General features: G+C 37.1%; 1 protein-coding gene and 1 long non-coding RNA gene across 2 annotated transcripts in view; one reads left to right on the forward strand and one right to left on the reverse strand.

Annotated features, from left to right (window-relative positions):
- The window catches only part of LOC137390008 (carboxypeptidase D-like), a 35821-nt gene that overhangs the window by 12130 nt on the left and 5467 nt on the right, over nt 1-18224 (reverse strand). The window contains exons 9-16 of the mRNA XM_068076229.1: nt 15030-15157; nt 13742-13844; nt 11685-11827; nt 11178-11347; nt 10476-10683; nt 8393-8550; nt 6629-6859; nt 860-1103 (exon numbers count right to left, since the gene is read on the reverse strand). Coding sequence (XP_067932330.1) covers nt 860-1103; nt 6629-6859; nt 8393-8550; nt 10476-10683; nt 11178-11347; nt 11685-11827; nt 13742-13844; nt 15030-15157 — 1385 coding nt within the window. The remainder of the gene's footprint in view (nt 1-859; nt 1104-6628; nt 6860-8392; nt 8551-10475; nt 10684-11177; nt 11348-11684; nt 11828-13741; nt 13845-15029; nt 15158-18224) is intronic.
- On the forward strand, nt 2366-6579 carry LOC137390013 (uncharacterized). The gene is made up of 3 exons (XR_010978093.1): nt 2366-2434; nt 5360-5494; nt 6339-6579. It is a non-coding gene; the product is annotated as an uncharacterized lncRNA (long non-coding RNA).

Below are 18224 nucleotides of genomic sequence, written 5' to 3' on the forward strand. Positions count from 1 at the left end.
CCATAATGAAGTTCAAGGATTTCCTATGCCTCAAAACTATGGACTAGCAATTAGTATGTAACTTCATTATAGCAAGAACAATTCTTTAATGATGACAAAATCGTTAAATACCATCTCCATGTATGACAGCCACTTGCTCATATAAATATAATCATTATAAGCATGATACAGAATGCAACATTGAAATAATTCTCTCTTTGGAAATTAGTGGAAGCATCCATCTATATTGTATGTTTATTCAAATGAAATAATCCAATACTTACTATGTGTATAAGCATGACGATAAAATCAAATGTAATATAATTATTCTTTTTTGTACAGAAAAAATACAATTACTTGAAGCCTGTTCATGTTTCATTTTTTATGAATATTGCTGCCTATTTATCAAGAAAACTCTGTCAATGACAAGTTGTGTAAATGCAACTGAATCAATAGTAGGGGTAAAGCTGCTCGAAACCAACTGCTGAAAGAAGTAATGGTGTTGACATTTAGTTCACTGAATTAATCGTCACTAAAGACCACGATCCCGTACAAATGTTGCAGTGTACTGCAATGTTTTAATAAAAAAATAAGCTAAATATAACTATTCAACCTTAGAGAAAGTATTAATATTTACAACAACTTAGTGTTTGTAGAATATGACGAAGACAATATGTAAACACAACTAAAAAGCACAAGTGCTCGTAGTATGTTAAGCATGATGACGCCGATGCAATGCTTTCTAAGAGGGTGATAAACTCAGCCCTAGTGAGTGCAATTATAACTTTTTAATAATAATCCATTCATTTAGTCAGCAAAATATCTATAAAGATAGGATTGTGATGGACAATTCCACGAGCAGCAAATGACAAATGCATACCATGAAGGTCTTGCGTCTGGCGAAAGCGACGTCCATGAATGACATATTATTAAACAGCCACTTAGACCCAGCAGTAACGCCATTAGTGAACTGATGACCACAAGGGTCAGGACCCTCGGCCATGCTCGGGTGGTTTTTAGTGTATGTCTCAGCCAACATTTGAAAGGTAGGTTCAGAGTCAGGTGACTGTTGAATCAAACGGATTCCTCCGTCATACTGCTTTCGCTGCCGCTCCCACGGAAACCTACACAGAATTGTCAAATACTTGTAAACGTAAATTTGCATGCATAGTTTTTCTGAGCTCAAAAAAAACAAGTTCACTTCCTGTAAAACACCTGAGCCTCACTCTAATTTACATATATACAAAATGCTTACAGATTTTATCACAACAGTATGTTAAGGTTTACTTTCAACAAAATTTACATTACAGTTATTTGCTATCAAAAGGTTTACCATGTCTTACTCTGCTGTGTTGTAGGTGCAAAATATGTGGAAATGTGATTACAAGCTCTTAACAGCTTAAAAACGAACACTTAATCGCAGCCATTACGAAAACACCGTAGTTTGGAATCTCATTATTTCGATGACGTACTCAAACATTGTGGTTATTGTTTTAACACGTGATGTTATCACATGAAATTAAAGGCCAATAAAAGGCTCAATATAAAACGTCTCACAGCACCAGTTTGTTAAAGACACTTCGGGTTCTACCGGAAAGCCCTGTATCAAATATAGAAGCTCGCTACTTTACAGTTTCGTTTCAGCCTGGTCTAATCATCTAATCGTAATCTGATCATGTGACCCATACGTCCTGCCAAATAGCGCAAATTATTTCTGTAGCATTTTTCGACTATCACAGGTGACCAACAGGCTCATCATGTTTATCAGAGGATGATATGCACTCGAGCTAAGGCTAAAAAATTAAACGAATTTTTACGGTATGTTTTGAGATATCAGTGCTCAATGTGACAGCATTATAATGATGATGAAATAGACACGAAAGGACAATAGACATGGTTTTATTGAATACATGAAGTATATTTGTGAAAATATTTTGACGAATGAGCTTGCATGAAAGTGTAAACAGAAGCCATCTTATCTTGTTCAACTACGTCCCATTTGAGCCGTTTTGGAAAGAGATAATATACGGCGTTTTCGTGATGGCTGCAATTAACTGTTCGTTTTTGAGCTTTTAAGAGCTTGTAATCACATTTCCACATATTTTGAACCTACAACACAGTAGAGTGAGACATGATGAATCTTTTAATACCAAATAACTGTAATGTGAATTTTGTCAACCTTTAAGGAACCAAGTTGGAAGCGCGTGTCTATTTTCTGTGATTAATAATCCACTATCATGCCTAACAATGCAGTAGGAATGACATGTGTGACATATTGGCAATGTTTTTCCTTGGTCATGTTACGGTTGACTTCACCAGCCAGTAGGAGGAAGAAAAGAGTCATAAATATAATCGCGAGAGGAACAACACGATGAATCAGTGTAGATTAGAACGGGAGGCCAGCTACAAGTCGAGTAACAAAGCAGAAGAGCTGACGAGACGGAAAAGATCGCTGGTAAATTTTTTGTGTCACTTCTTCTTAACTCTGGTACATAAAGACAGATATTTAGATATAAACACTTGTAACAGTTTTTTTCTATTGCAGCTCACTAGTTGCTAAGACGATGGCTGAAAAATTAACATATTGATTTTAATAGACTTCAAAGTGCCAAGGAATGATGAGCTGATAATTTGGCAGCAGGCACACCCTGATAGTAAAGGAAAATTTAAAACTATCTAGAAATAGATAGTTTCCTATCTATATATTAATATATATATATATAGATTTCTACATTTTACATATGTAGAAAATAAGTAAAAATATTCTATCATTAGGTATTTTCCATCATCGATTAAATATATAAATGGAAACAGATGCATGCATTTTAATGATACAAAACTTCTGTTCAATTCGGCAGACACTAATCTTGGTAAGCTGGACTATTCAAAAGCTATTTGGGTATCAGTATCCCTGGGCCTATAAGGATAATAGGAGGCAGTCATACTAGCGCCATAGCTAAAATGGATGTTTTGTCAATATTAACTTTACAACTCTGTCAAGTATCATTCCTGTGGTCCTTGCTGATAACTGCTGTAGCAGCTAAAGAGGTCATCGCTTCATACCCACTTTCCTAGTGTGCTTATCATTCAACGTCTTAAATAGAGTTTTAAAATGTGTAATTAAAAATCAAAGTTTGTGAAAAACATCACTTCAAACGCCTCTTATTTGCAATGATCATTTGATCATTTTACCAATCAAATGATTGGTAAAAGTCTAAAAATTTAGAAATTACTCCTACAGTAAGTCGAATTGCAAACATCGCTGTACATTTAGCTATAATAATGCTACGGAATAGTTTCATAGACAGCGGCGTGCAGGATAGGCAGTAAGTCTCTCGACATAAACTCCTGGCTACACCATCTCTGACTCAACAAACACACAGCTAATTGGAGATTGTTTACCATAAAGCACTTCACTGAGTGGCTGTAAACAGGCAACACTCAAGTACACGATATGTAGAAGGGGTAAATAGAGGTGATTGTCGATTCATGCTATGGTTGAAATGCTACGACGAATGCTATGATCGTAAAGTGTACAAGTATCACTTATCAACACATGCCAGTCTAGTGACAATAGACTTTATGCTAAACTATGAATTAAAAATGCTCTACAATTCCCATGAACAGCTCGCAATATGTTGAAGCTAGATTTTCATAACTATTGTGCACAAACGCTTTCCGTTTCCTCTATAAACAGTATTCACTAAATGCGCACCACTAAGTTCGCACTCCTTAGCAATGGTAAACAGAGGAGATGTTTCAATGTTATAACGTTGAATTCAATCTCGTATTAATTCTAGTGTTTCTCTAGGATTTAGGTCAATGATCTAGGTCATGAGGAAACATCAATACTGCTTTAAACAACTGTAAGGTATGTAAAAAATATATCATCATTGTTACTAGATTGGCAAGAGTCACTGAGCGTGCCACATGAAAAAAAATTATTTTCATTGTTACTAGATTGGCAAGAGTCATTGAGCGTGCCACGCGAGAGAAAATTATTGTGGAATGCTACAGATATGAGCTAGGCATCTGGTTAGCACCCAAGCGAGCGAACCATGAAGACTGGTTCACACTATATCGTCATGTCAGTGTTAATCACATAAAAGGGCCTACTTCGGTGATCGTCTGTAATAACAATGTTCACACTATCACAAACCTATCCACGGTTACATCAGTGAGTTACCACGGTATAACGTTCTCAATTTACGATGCGGTCCCAAAAACGATAATAGTCCCACAGCAACTGTCATAAAAGAAACTATAGATCGAGCAATCCATGACGGCCAACTATCACTGCCGAAGTGGTTCACAATGCACAGGCTGTCGCGAATGCTCGGCAAACTATCGGGAAAGTTTGAATTTTTCGACGCATCCGCATTGCCTTGACGATGCCATTGGTTACGGTGCACTTAGTCAACGAATAATCACAGAGAGGACAACTCCAACTCAGGCGATACAGCGTGAGCCAGCCTTTATTGAGCAGCTCCGTGTGTGTAAGAAGAGAAAAGTGCTGCATGCCATAGCTTTTTACTTTAAGAGCTAGTTATGTCAGAGATCATGTGTCATTTTCATTAATAATTACGATTAAAACTTTGAATGTGGCCAAAACAGCCAGTAAGAATCCCTACACTATTACATGAAACAATAAGCTAACACTCAATGTTTAACCGACAGTGAAAACAGTAGCTCAGCTGTGTTTTTTAATTACCAACAAAATTAGAAATCTGTTACTTGACACATGAGGTTATTTCTAGTAGCCTAAGAATGTACATATGTGAACCAGGCTTGATTAAAATTGATTATGACGTATATAAAGTTACATTGTTCTTGAATAAAGGCCAGGCTACAAACGCATCAGCGGAATTCGGTCAATCAAATCTGTTAAAAACTGAAGTCTATTTTTTAATTTTACTATTCTATTAATACATTATTTTTTTCCTGTCATGAAACCAAATTACTCTTGTATTTGGCTGATTTTCATGTTGCTTTTGTATTTGGCTGACATTTCGCGCTGTCCTTGAGCGGAGAAATAACAAGGAGAATTTCTGTGATAGCACATAATGTTGCTATCACAAAATATTCAAGATCCATGTTAGATAATTAATACGCTGATGATATTTTAATATTGATAACGGAAAGTCCAACAAGAACTGCGCAGGCTCACATGACTGAGGTAAGCGAATCTCATGAGTGAATCGTGTGTCAACGCTAAACCGCTACACATCATTTAATAGCGTCACTGTGTGTAGCCACAGCAATATCTACAGTTCCACACTATGCAGTGTGTGTAGCCAGGCCTTGAACTAATAGCCATAGTTTACTACACTGAATGCATTGCGAGCTGCCAATTGTTATGCGCTGTCATCTGCTTTCGTAGATATGGACTGGAAGGCGATGGTGACCTGCTCTACAGTCATCCCGATCTTATTACTTATTGGGGTGGCAGTGATAGTCTGGTGTGCACTGCGGTCAAGATTAAAGACAAAGGGGTTTGCGAGCATGCCTTGCCCTGGTAAGTCAAGGATATTTAAGGATATTTAAGTACTTGGGTATTGAGCCATTTTAAAATGCCTGTTGGAGTGCGGAGGAAAACCTAACTAAGTAGACGACAATCACATGCAAAGTTTGTCTCACACACAATTACTAGCAAGGTTTGACACCTACACTAGCAGTAAGTTTGTTATCTCAAATTGGGAAGACACAACTGTGTCAACTGTGCATATACTCTTTTAGTTAAAAGGTAACAAAACATGAATTTCACTTCTAGGTCAGATATAAAATTTGCTTCATTTAAAATGCTAGCATCACAGCGCATTTATGTAAGATTTGCTGCGCATACACACCATACGAGTGCTTGATGCAGGTACATATTGTCGTAAGGGTAGGCGCATACACACCATACGAGTGCTTGATGCAGGTACATATTGTCGTAAGGGTAGGCGCATACACACCATACGAGTGCTTGATGCAGGTACATATTGTCATAAGGGTAGGCGCATACACACCATACGAGTGCTTGATGCAGGTACATATTGTCGTAAGGGTAGGCGCATACACACCATACGAGTGCTTGATGCAGGTACATATTGTCATAAGGGTAGGCGCATACACACCATACGAGTGCTTGATGCAGGTACATATTGTCATAAGGGTAGGCGCATACACACCATACGAGTGCTTGATGCAGGTACATATTGTCGTAAGGGTATAAAAATTCTCTGTTCAGCAATGTTGTTGATACCTTAGCAGCTAACACCCAAAACGATTGTATGTAAAACAGCTTGTGGTGGTGAATGTTAGGCATCTTGAGACAGAACAGAGCAGGAGTGTACTCTGGTGTACTTCTATCTTTATAGGAATGGCCAGAATTGTAACGAGAGAAGATGACACAACCTCACTAGTTTCTTTAGAGATGGAGCAAGACAGCCCTAATCAAAACCACCAGCCACCTTCTTATAATAGAATAGTCGACGAACAGGCAATATTTACGATAAGTGTAGGTGACAGATCTGGTCAAGAAGCATCCCCACCCTCATATCACAGCAACATGCGATTAGAGTTGATAGGAGAATGATGCTATGGCAGGCTAACGAGAAGCTAAGCCTAGCCCTATGATCCCTGAGAAGGAGAGTTTGTATGACCATACCTGACTAACTCTGCTCCAGCCTCGACACTCAGTGCTAAGCTGATAGGGTGCCTGTCCATGAGGTCATGAAGAGCACTTACACTTGTGCTGTTAAGTGATACCGCGAGCTGTTGGGCGTTGTGGTAGCCTGAGCAATCACTGCTAGCAATATTAATGGAGTTATCCGATGAAACTTGGGGTATGATATGGATGACAACGTTGTCGAGCAGATCTTTCAGGTGACCTTCATACCTGCAACAGCAAAGATTGTCAAACAATTGGTTATATAGGTGAGCAACTGCAACACTACAAGCACTGCTCAGGTGATCTCTCTTTTTAATTGTCATAATATAGACCTCATGATTTACATTTCAGTAATAAATGAACAGTTGTGAGAGAAGCTCAAGAGAGCCTTATAAAATTGCAAATATATCTACAAGTGCAATCAGTGCCAATCACTATGATGTCATTTATGAGGCAAGAAGATGTTTATTTTAGTATGTTCACTAATTGATGAGTTTTATAGTGAGAGGTCGAGGGGTCGTGAGCTGTAACCAGTTTGTCTCTAGACTAAAAAAACTGGCATGCATTTGCTTTCTGCCATTTTGCACTCTAAGGCGCAGTTACACCAGAATGATTTGTCGGCGTTGTTTCAGCTGAGAGAGTTGGAGTTGAAACAGTTTCTAGTGTGTTTACGATTTAAAATACATTTATGCAAAGACTTAAAATTTCACCAACCCAAAACTCTGACTATACAAAGCGGGTCACCTTTTTTAGCCAATTAAATACAACATTGACAGCCATTCATTTTAACTACTATCAGCATAAACACAAAAGTAAATCATTTCATTGCTACATGTCGCGTACATGTATAACACTTATAGTAATTAGTAAGGACTAATCGCTCCCGTAATAAGGACCAAAATTGATCCCACAACGCTGAAAGAGATCTGATGCTCTCTCACTCAGTTCAGCATTATTCGTTATAAGTTATAGTGTAAACGAAATAGAAATGGGTTTATTAAGCGAAACACATTAAAGTTAAATTCAAAGTTTGTTACACATCTCAAAGGTGAAAACTACCTAAGGTACATACTGCACATAGTACATAATTACTATGTACTATGTAATTACATAATATACTATGTAATACACTAATTACTATGTACTAATAATTATTTAATTAGTAGTACATAGTAATTACATAATTACTATGTACTACTAGATTACTCTGTACTTTAGTAGTGCATAGTAATGTTACATTTTATCGCAGATCATAACCACTAAATACACTAAAGTTACAGTAAGTAACTATAGTTACGAAGGTTAATATATTATTTTGTTATTAATTTTTAATATACACAGTACGTATATAAAATTTTGATGTTTTTTACCAAAGGGTGTTTGCATTAGATAATTACTATGGGTTTCTCTACCCCTCGCCTTACGATGCCGACACCGCAACGAATTTTAATCCTACTTTTTAGCATACCCCCTCCTATAGCAGGGGCCAGCTGTATATACATGCAGCTGGCCCCTCCTATAGCAGGGGCCAGCTGTATATACATGCAGCTATAAAAATTTGTCCCTGCAACCAAATCAACAAACGTTAGTAGTCCACACAATATACTAGCTATGGCAAGCATATCATGAATCATCAAGTTTTGTGACAGTTTGACAGTTGGGATCTGTTAACAAACATGATGATTGAGAGAAGGGTTGCTGTGGATAATATGATAAGTCTTCAAAAGAACATGTAGCTAAAGAAGGAAAGCATAAACACACCCCTTTACTAGATGCCTGGCGAGCCTGATGAGCACATTTCTACCAACGCTCTCACCCGAGCGAAGGCCACCAACAAGGAGAATGTGAGGCTTGTTTGCGTCCTCAGAACTTGTCGAGAATGTTACCATGTCCTGATTTGTTTGATCTTCTCCCAAAACCTGCAACACAGCCCTCAGCCATAAACATAAACATACCTTACGAAATTAAACTCAACATCAAACTATCTACTCCCATAGATGAAAACAGTCGATGAAAAGCTAGAGGTGTTTATTCAATCCCACACAAACCTTCAGCATCTTCAGCTCTCTTCATAACATTATGATGGTTCAAGTTTCATGAGTTTTGGAGACTGCAAATTTATAGCAAAATCGCACCTAATTTTTAACACAAATGACTATTACTGTATTACATAATAATAGAGATAAGAAGCTAATATGTATTTGCACAGAGAATAAAAACGAATAACAAATAGCATGGAATAACTGGGGCTCTAATAGCTGCTATAGCCCTAATAGGAATAGTAATCAACCACAAGTTAAAGACAGCCTGCTGTATGCTGCTAACAAAGAGTAGCCTCAGCACTCACAGCAAGTAGCTGCGTGAATCTTGTAAACAAAATGGCAGGCACTAAATAACTTGACCGCAAGATACAAGAATTCTATCATCTTGTTTTGTAATTGCTAGTTGTTAGTACCATTAATTGCATATACAAAATTTTGTGATTGGATTGCATAAAAGTTGCTACATTCAAAACAACTGCTACAGTTACACAAACATAAAAGGCTTTGACATCCATACTGCACATCAACATTTATTGATTTATCAATAAATTTATCAATTATTTATTGATTCAATAGTAGTCGCCTTTTATTAGCAACGAATCCGTGAGTCCGAATCAATGAATCTCAAAAGAAGCAGATTTCAAATAGGAATTACAATGGAAATTGTAATCTGTCCAATGAGGATCATTCATTCTAATGAACCCAATATACATAAATTTATTCTCATTTATCAATTGGGAAGGCTTATTAATGGAGAGAGCTGTAGCCGACATTTAAAGTGCCCAAAGACAATAGTAAAAATACTTGAGATAATCCTTTGTTTGAATTTTAATTATAAACACTTTAAATGATAGCTGCAGTTATCATTCACCATGTTTATAATCATATGCTGATTGCTGGCCATCAGCAAGCAAAGATTACATCTTAATCAACTAGAGAGCAATGTAGAGAGCGGGTAAGTTCACTTCAATTTCACATAAAAAAGGCCGTCAACATTCTATGTTACACAGTTGTTAAAAATTTGGTTAAGAAAGAGAGCTAGTGTGGTACAATAGCATTTAGGAATATGGTTTGGTTAGAATTTAGTTTTTTACTAAAACAGCTACATTCTCCATATTCTATATATATATAGCACACTTGTTAAGCAGGTGTGAAGCAGCCAAAATGAAATAACAGCCTAATGCAAATCGAACTTGGCCATCCAAATTATCAGTAGCTATGGCAACCTAAGAATAGCATATAGACAAGCAAATGAACTGTTGACTTGATAACAAGTCCTAGTAGTACCAGATTATGATGAGTAATCTATGAGTAATCTATGAGTAATGAGTAATATATGACGGGCCATACATGCTCTTCGTAACAATTCTGTGTAGCAACTAAACTGATTTAAAAAGATATCTGCTACAATGAGAACAAGATGTTTGTCTCATATCAAAATGATTAAAACCCAAAATGATGCACAAACATATGAATTCGACTGCCTTAATAAACACAAGGACCGTTTAATCTCAAGATTAATTGGTTAGAGAGGGTGACATAGCCATATGTCAGAAAGGCTATCGAAAAAAGGATATTAAAAACAACTTTCAACTTTTTTTACCTACATGGAAGTTTTCGGCGTTGGCATGTAGCTAGCAGCTTCTGTAGTTTTACCACCATTATATCATGCTTACCTCCCCTTACCTACTACTGCACATGCATGATGTGTCCTCCGGTTAAAATAAGCTTTTGCAACAAGACAAGGTCTCATATCGCTGACATGTATAATATTGATGAATACAATCTATAAATAGACTCACAGTTTTCGTAGCAATGTCAGAGCTGGAGGCGATAGCTTCTAGAGCTTTTGGAATATCAGTTTCCGCTATATCGACAGCGGCGATGTTTTCAGCAATGTCAAAGTCTTCTTCGGCTGACCAAGTCTCTAGCGCAGAGCTAGTGAGAGCAAAGTCTACACGTTGTGCATCCCCGAGCCCAACAGTAATGCGTTTCTCAACAGTCGAGTACCTACACAGAGAGGCATAGAGTTACCTAAACATAGAGAGGCATAGAGTTACCTAAACATAGAGAGGCATAGAGTTACCTAAGCACAGCGAGGCATAGAGTTACCTAAACATAGAGAGGCATAGAGTTACCTAAGCACAGAGAGGCATAGTTACCTAAACACAGAGATGCATAGAGTTACCTAAACACAGAGAGGCATAGAGTTACCTAAACATAGAGAGGCATAGAGTTATCTAAACATAGAGAGGCATAGAGTTACCTAAACATAGAGAGGCATAGAGTTACCTAAACATAAAGAGGCATAGAGTTACCTAAACACAGAGAGGCATAGAGTTACCTAAACACAGAGAGGCATAGAGTTACCTAAACACAGAGAGGCATAGAGTTACCTAGACACAAAGAGGCATAGAGTTACCTGAACACAGAGAGGCATCAAGAAAGCATAGAGTTCTAAGGTTACATGCTAAAGTACAATAGCAGGCGTAACAGGTACACACTTGTGGGCTGATGCTGATATCTTATAAGTTCCAGGAGCTAGAACTCTCCAGTAGTCACCATCCTGTGCTGATTCCACTGTGTGATTTATTCCATCAACACGAATTACAGCTCCTTTAATTCCAGCTCCGGTGTCATCGTCGATAACAAAACCTTTTACTCCTTTGTGCGCCTAATGAGAGATAGCATGACAGCCTAACCTAACATCAGATGGTTTATCAGAATTATCATCTTAATGCAGTTCGAGGTATTCAGATTATAATGAGACCAACACCTGAACTTACCTCGACCATGTAGGTGAGATAAGAGTACAGCTATGTGAGACTTACCTCGACCATGTAGGTGAGATAAGAGTACAGCTATGAGAGACTTACCTCGACAATGTAGGTGAGATAAGAGTACAGCTATGTGAGACTTACCTCGACAATGTAGGTGAGATAAGAGTACAGCTATGTGAGACTTACCTCGACCATGTAGGTGAGATAAGAGTACAGCTATGAGAGACTTACCTCGACAATGTAGGTGAGATAGGAATATTTGTTAGCATCCCAATAAGATTTGAGATCCTTGCCCAAAGGATACTTAATACAGCCCTGCTCTATAGTCAGTTCAAGGTCATTAGTGAAGAAATAGTTCCAGTCCTGCATGCCGCCTGAAACAAAAGAATTGTGTGTAAACTCCAATATAAAATGATGAAATGGATTTTTAAGTGAAATTAACCTGTTAAATATGTAGATTAACTATATTTGACAACGATTTCAAAATTTAGATAGCGTTTTTGAAATATTAGAATTGATATGGGCTTTAACTAAAACCATGGCAAATCTGTAATAAAAGAAATACTGTATTGTAAGATAGTAGGAATATTCGAAAAATGTGTATGGCGGTCGGAGGTCAGTAATGTGAAATGGAATAAATGACAAATCAACAAGGAATGCTAACACTTCTTATAGACTCCATGATGTTAGCTAAGCATTAACTCTGAAAAGTCTAGCTTTCGTTAAGATGTGCGCAATTTTGTCATAAAACATTGAGACACTCGTCATTATGTTATACCATTCGACAGCAAACACATTTTATCAACAAATGACAAACGACTGATGTCAGCACCTGCACACATGATGATTGCTGAAACAAAAGGGGCCAATAACTGCAAATAGTGTTTTTTAGATTCACATTTCTCACTATTTGCTAGTACACTTCTCGTACGCTGCACCTTATAAGCAAACTTACAGAAACTTGCAGAAAATGTACAGATAATGTATTCAAAGAAAACATACAGAGCTTAGAGATAATGTATTCAAAGAATCTTGTAAACATATATTTATACAACGCTTGCACTCGCCATATTTCAAAGATAAATATCAGTTTTATACATGTGAATGAAGGACGCGAAGTTATGCAGAATTGAACAATTAGCTCATGGTGAAGAATGTGGAGAGAACTGCAAAAGCCTAAACATGTTCACCCAGAAGGCTCGCTACTCATTAATGCGAGAAGTTTAATGCAAAGACAACGGTCTCGTAAATGATAGAGAAATTGTAAGCCATGTCATTCTGAAAAAGGTTGTGAGGTTGCCAAAAATTCCAAGCATACACGCTGCAGACCTCACTGGTAGAATAACTTTATTTAGGCGCATGATTCGCCATAAATGACTCGAGGAGAATGCAGAAGCTTTACTCGTTGAACAACATTAAAGGAAAATAATCTTATTCACGAACAACTGCTCCATACATTGATTAAATATATCATCATATACAGTATTTAATCAAATCTTGCCAAATGTATGCCTGAAACTCACATTCATATACTTGAAAATGCCATTTACCTACAGCAGCAAAATCACAAATGCATGGTAGAGAGAGTGTTGCAGAGGAGAAGAGGATCAAAGGCCTCATAAAAAGTCGAAGGAATCATGGCGAGGGAAGGAGGGTCAAAGGACCCACGGAGAGGAGGATTGAAGGACTTGCGGTCAGAAAGGAAAGATCAAACTCAAAAGAAATGAGCCATCTTTGACTTTAATTACTTTAAAACTTGTATAAAAAATGAAGTGACAACTAAAGGTTGTCAGCTAACACTTTACTAGTATGGTAAAAAAGAGTGATGTATGGCTACATTTAGAAGGATCAACTTATTTTATCGACATTTCCTATGTTGCGATTTAGGATGAGCAAAACTAAGCTCTATTATTAAACGAGTCATGATTGCAGTGAATTCATTCAGTTAGACTTCCTAAAAGCAAAAGCCTCCTCAGCGCCACACCAAGACATCTTCGCAACATGGCTAGACAGATTTTTCAAACCAAAGTGACACTGAAGAAAACATGTAATATATAATACCTGAGAGCTGTTGAGTGTTTTGTTAAACCAAAGAGATTAGTTATATAGCTGGCTTGATTAGCGTATACTGATCCCTGATTTAATTTAAACACTAAACAAAAGTTATCCTTCATGACATATGTATGGAGAGGACAACTACTAATCTATCAACAATTTTTCAACTCATAAGCTTTTTTTCTCACAGCGTATACACATGCACAATAAAAACATGATAGCAGTGAACTAACCATTCAAGGAATACCAATGAGCTCCATTTGTAATGCCATCATGAAAGTGCTCTGAAGGATACATGTCATCACAAGGTCGGCCAGTGTACATGCTGGTGTGTGCCTGTAAACATGTAAGAAGACATGAATTCTAAACGTACCTGATCACCTCGACTTGAAATTAGTTGATAACTAATAGTGAAGTTCATACAAACATGACTCTGGTTACAAACAACAAACTCATGATAAAAGTTACTTAAGGTACACCTTAGTGTCACTGGGTTTTATAACCAATGAGTGACTAATCCAACTTTACTGTAATATTTCATTGTTAAAGATTACAGTTGACAGTTCATTAAAGAAATTAGAAATTGGATCCACTACAAATGGCACCAAATGGTACGTGTCAGGACACTTTAAAACTATCAAGACATTTGCTACGCGGCCAAAGCACGAATCAATGCAATGACTAAGGAAAGATAAAGCTATAAAAGACATCTTTCAATCATTGCACAGCTTACCTAAAGTACGTAGATACTGTATTGTCATGAGATCAGGTTTTCATGTTAGCTATGTCCAGTGTTTTATGACTCGGCTATTTATAGCTATGCTTCAACCAACCTTCCTAATTTCAAGCAGATGATTGCCTTTTTTATTACTTTAGATTTAAGCAAATGTCTGTATGCCAAACAAAACCACTAGGTACATAGTTTATAAGAATACATATGAAAGAATGTACAGCATGTTTATAAGAATATACTTGAATAAGTGTACAATATGTTTGTTTTTCACTATACCAAAATTATGTTAAATGTTGAAATCATTCAAGTTTGGATTAAAGCATTTCAAAGTACACGTACCTGTAAATTTATTAGGTCATACACAGCTTTTAAATTATTGGAGTTGTTGCCTAACCAACCAGCCACTAGATAGGAGTAAACAATAGAGTTAAGGACCACTGTATAGCCAGGAGATTGAAGAAGTAGCTACATGAATTATGTGACAACAACAGCTGATATAGAAAGCTCCACAGCAGCTTGAGCAATTATATCCTCATACTATTAGTGATGCTCGTGATCAGAAGCATCTGCTTTCCTGCTCTTGCTTTCTTTAACTATTTACCATCAATGAATGATAGAATTACAAGTTGCTACACTTCAGTTAGCTATAATTCTAAACATTGTTGTTGCTATGACAACCAGCACCCTGAACAGTATCCTTTTTACTGCTAGGATCTTCAGAGAGAATGCAAATGGTTCTTATGTTAAAGATGAGGAGTTGAGACAAGATCTTATTTTAAGATACGAACCCATGAGAAGGCCTCCGCGAGGTGTTTGAACACCTTATCATCAGGAGATTTGTTGTAGCTCGCATGGCGTGAAGGGTGCAGACGATTGCTGTGTATTCCGTCATACGGATAGTTTGCAACTAGAGAACCTGCAGTCATTAGATATGACAGGTGACACTTCAAGTCAGAGCATAAGCTAATGACCAACATTAAAATGATGTCCCAACACAGTATCTTTATCATGAGCACTTCCATGAATACTTAGAACAATTCTTTTGACAAAATATATTGTAATAGTTCCTAGAACACAGAGTATAGCACTAATTCTTAGATAGGCTAAGAATGGCAGGATATGCCTTTAAACCCGCTTTTAAGGATTTACCTAAAGTCAAGAATAGGTTTTAAATGTTTCAGAATCACGACTGTTTTAAACTCAGGCTCAACTTAAAGCACATCAATTACACAATTTTTCTATCATATACAGTGAAACATGGATAACTCGCCCTCGGATATAGCGAACACATGGTTAACTCGACTGGATTTGCTTGGTCCGTTCCCACGCAATGATAAATGGCTCTATGTAACTCGAATTCAACACTGTTATAACGAACTGTTTTTTGCCCAACGGCTACCGAAACGGTTGCTATCGCTTTAGAAAATCACTTTATTCCAAGCCATAGAGGTAAACCTCAACTTTTCGTAATTCATAAGCGTCGTTATTACCTCCATCGGCAAAATATTTTTGTCAACGACTGTTCTAAAGGTTTAGTGAAATTTGATTTATACTGCTATACGATGAATAGCGCGGACTGACCCGGCCACGGGCGCAAGGATTTTCGCCACGCACATACAAAACAAAAATCGCAAGTTGTTTTGTATGTGCGTGGCGAAAATCCTTGAGTGCGTGACCCGGCTAGCCTCTGACGAATAGTTTTCCGAAGTTGATTCCGTGTTGAATCAACGTCGGAATGTTGAATGTTTAAAACGTCTTAAAATTTGTTTTTATTAAACGTATACGTTTTCTTAGCTAAAAAACTATTCATCGTTTGACCTAAACACAGAATACGTGTGTACATTCAATAAGTATCCATTCAAAAAGCGTGAGTGATATACAATGTACTGTTAAACCTCGTAAAACTTTTAATTGAACTGCCTCGGAGTGTTGCTCTTAACGAATCCCAGGTAAAGTAAGGTAATCTTTCCATAAACTTCAAGAAAGATCGGCAAAATTGATCGTGGGTAAAACGCTCAAAAGAAAAAAGATGTCTTTTCTTTGAGCATTTCAACAACGATCAAGTTTTGCCAATGTCAATCTAAAAAACGTCCTGGCAATAACATCACCTCAAACAACAAACCAATCTCAAGTGATAGAAAAATCTCTATACTTTTTGATAAAAACGTTTTAAACTTTACATTAGAAGCATTTAATTTGAAACAAGCCATTTGTGCTTTTGATTTATATTATAGTTTGTATATGTTCATGTATCTACTAATAAATAAGTGAATACATGGACTTGTGACAGTGTTCTGATAACTTGAACACTCTGATAATTCGAACACTTTTGCTCGGTCCCTTGAAGGTTGAGTTATCCGAGTTTCACTGTATTTCAACACATCAGAGTCTTGGCTTTCGAATGTGCCATTGTTTGACATTGTGAGACAAACATTGGTTGGTGTTTATAGGATTCCTCAGAGCTCTACCGCAAAAAATGTTCAATGGTATAGGCTCGTGACGGCACATATGGTATAAATTGTGACATCACAATTTTTATATTCGGTGTTGTGTGCTCTTACCGCTTATTTTATTGCTTACTGCTTATATTTATCAACTACGATAATGATGCTAGTGGCAGGCGAAGGTAGGGCAACTCCAGAGAACCAATGAAGATGACAAAGGAATCAGTGTCATTAGCTCTCCATGTACAGATTATTTCTATGATAAATAACTCAGATTCCAAGCACCATACTATGTTTTCCCGATGATATTATGCACTAGCCCTCTTTTTTTATTGTGATGTTGAGAGGCACGACTGAGACTAATTAATTTCAAGCATAGCGTGATCTCGCGAAAGCGCAATTGACATATAGTCCTAGGGCCACCCGACTGCAGGTCACAATTTAATTGATGTGATTTCATTACCTTTATCAATGACAGTATATTTATAGAAGCATAATTAACCCAGAACATGTGTTTGTATTGGTCTGCGTTAGCACATTGTTGATTAACTAGAATCCTAGTTTATTATTAGCACTCTCTGGGTTTAACAGCACCGATTGTCACAGAAAAGCGCAGCCTCAATGGCAGCGAAAGAGATCGACTACGCAAGGCTAAATAATAATTGTGACATCACATTGTGGGAACCGCAACCAAGTGTTTTTTTATTGCAAGACATACTTTTGACACCCTGTCTTTCATAGTTCTATTATTCATTGTGTATTGAATATAGGCTCATTTGAAAGCCAAGACTCTGATGCATTGAACTATATAATAAAAAAATTATGTAATTTATGTGCTTTGACCCCACACAGAACAAATACACCATAAACATCTACTCTGTAAATATATAATAAAATACATGTATAATAACATACATAAATCATAATATGTCTAAAATAATATTATAAGCTATGAGAGCAGTCATGGTTCAGTGGTTAGTGCGCAGACCTTTGATCAGTAGATCAATAGTTTGAGTTACACAAAGACCATTGGGGTGTTAGGAAGGGCACCCAACCACAGCCGCTCCTGTACTATATCAGTCCAAATACTGTAGAACCTACACAAAATGCCCCAGGCGGCTTTCTCACAGAGATATAAGCGACCAGCGAGTTTTCTTTATAATAGCATATGTAATGTAATACCCATGTAAATATATCGATAAGAAAACCATTTTTATAAAATTATAAATACTATTATTTGTTTGATTTTAGTCACGATCATATTGACCAGACAGGACTGAAACACGACTGAAACACGACTGAAACACGACTGAAACACGACTGAAACACGACTGAAACACGACTGAAACACGACTGAAATACGACTGAAACACGACTGAAATACGACTGAAATACAAGGAATAGTTGGGCTGATCACTTGTCAACAACAATCTTGGCTAGCAATTATGGAAAGTAGCAAAGGTTTTGCCACTCTTTAGGCGCAGTGGTCAATGAAAAAGAAAGACTATTTGCTTTCTCTTGCCCTTCATACCAGGCCCT

Source organism: Watersipora subatra, chromosome 3 (genome assembly GCF_963576615.1).
Source record: "Watersipora subatra chromosome 3, tzWatSuba1.1, whole genome shotgun sequence".
In the NCBI taxonomy this organism is placed as follows: Eukaryota; Metazoa; Bryozoa; class Gymnolaemata; order Cheilostomatida; family Watersiporidae; genus Watersipora; species Watersipora subatra.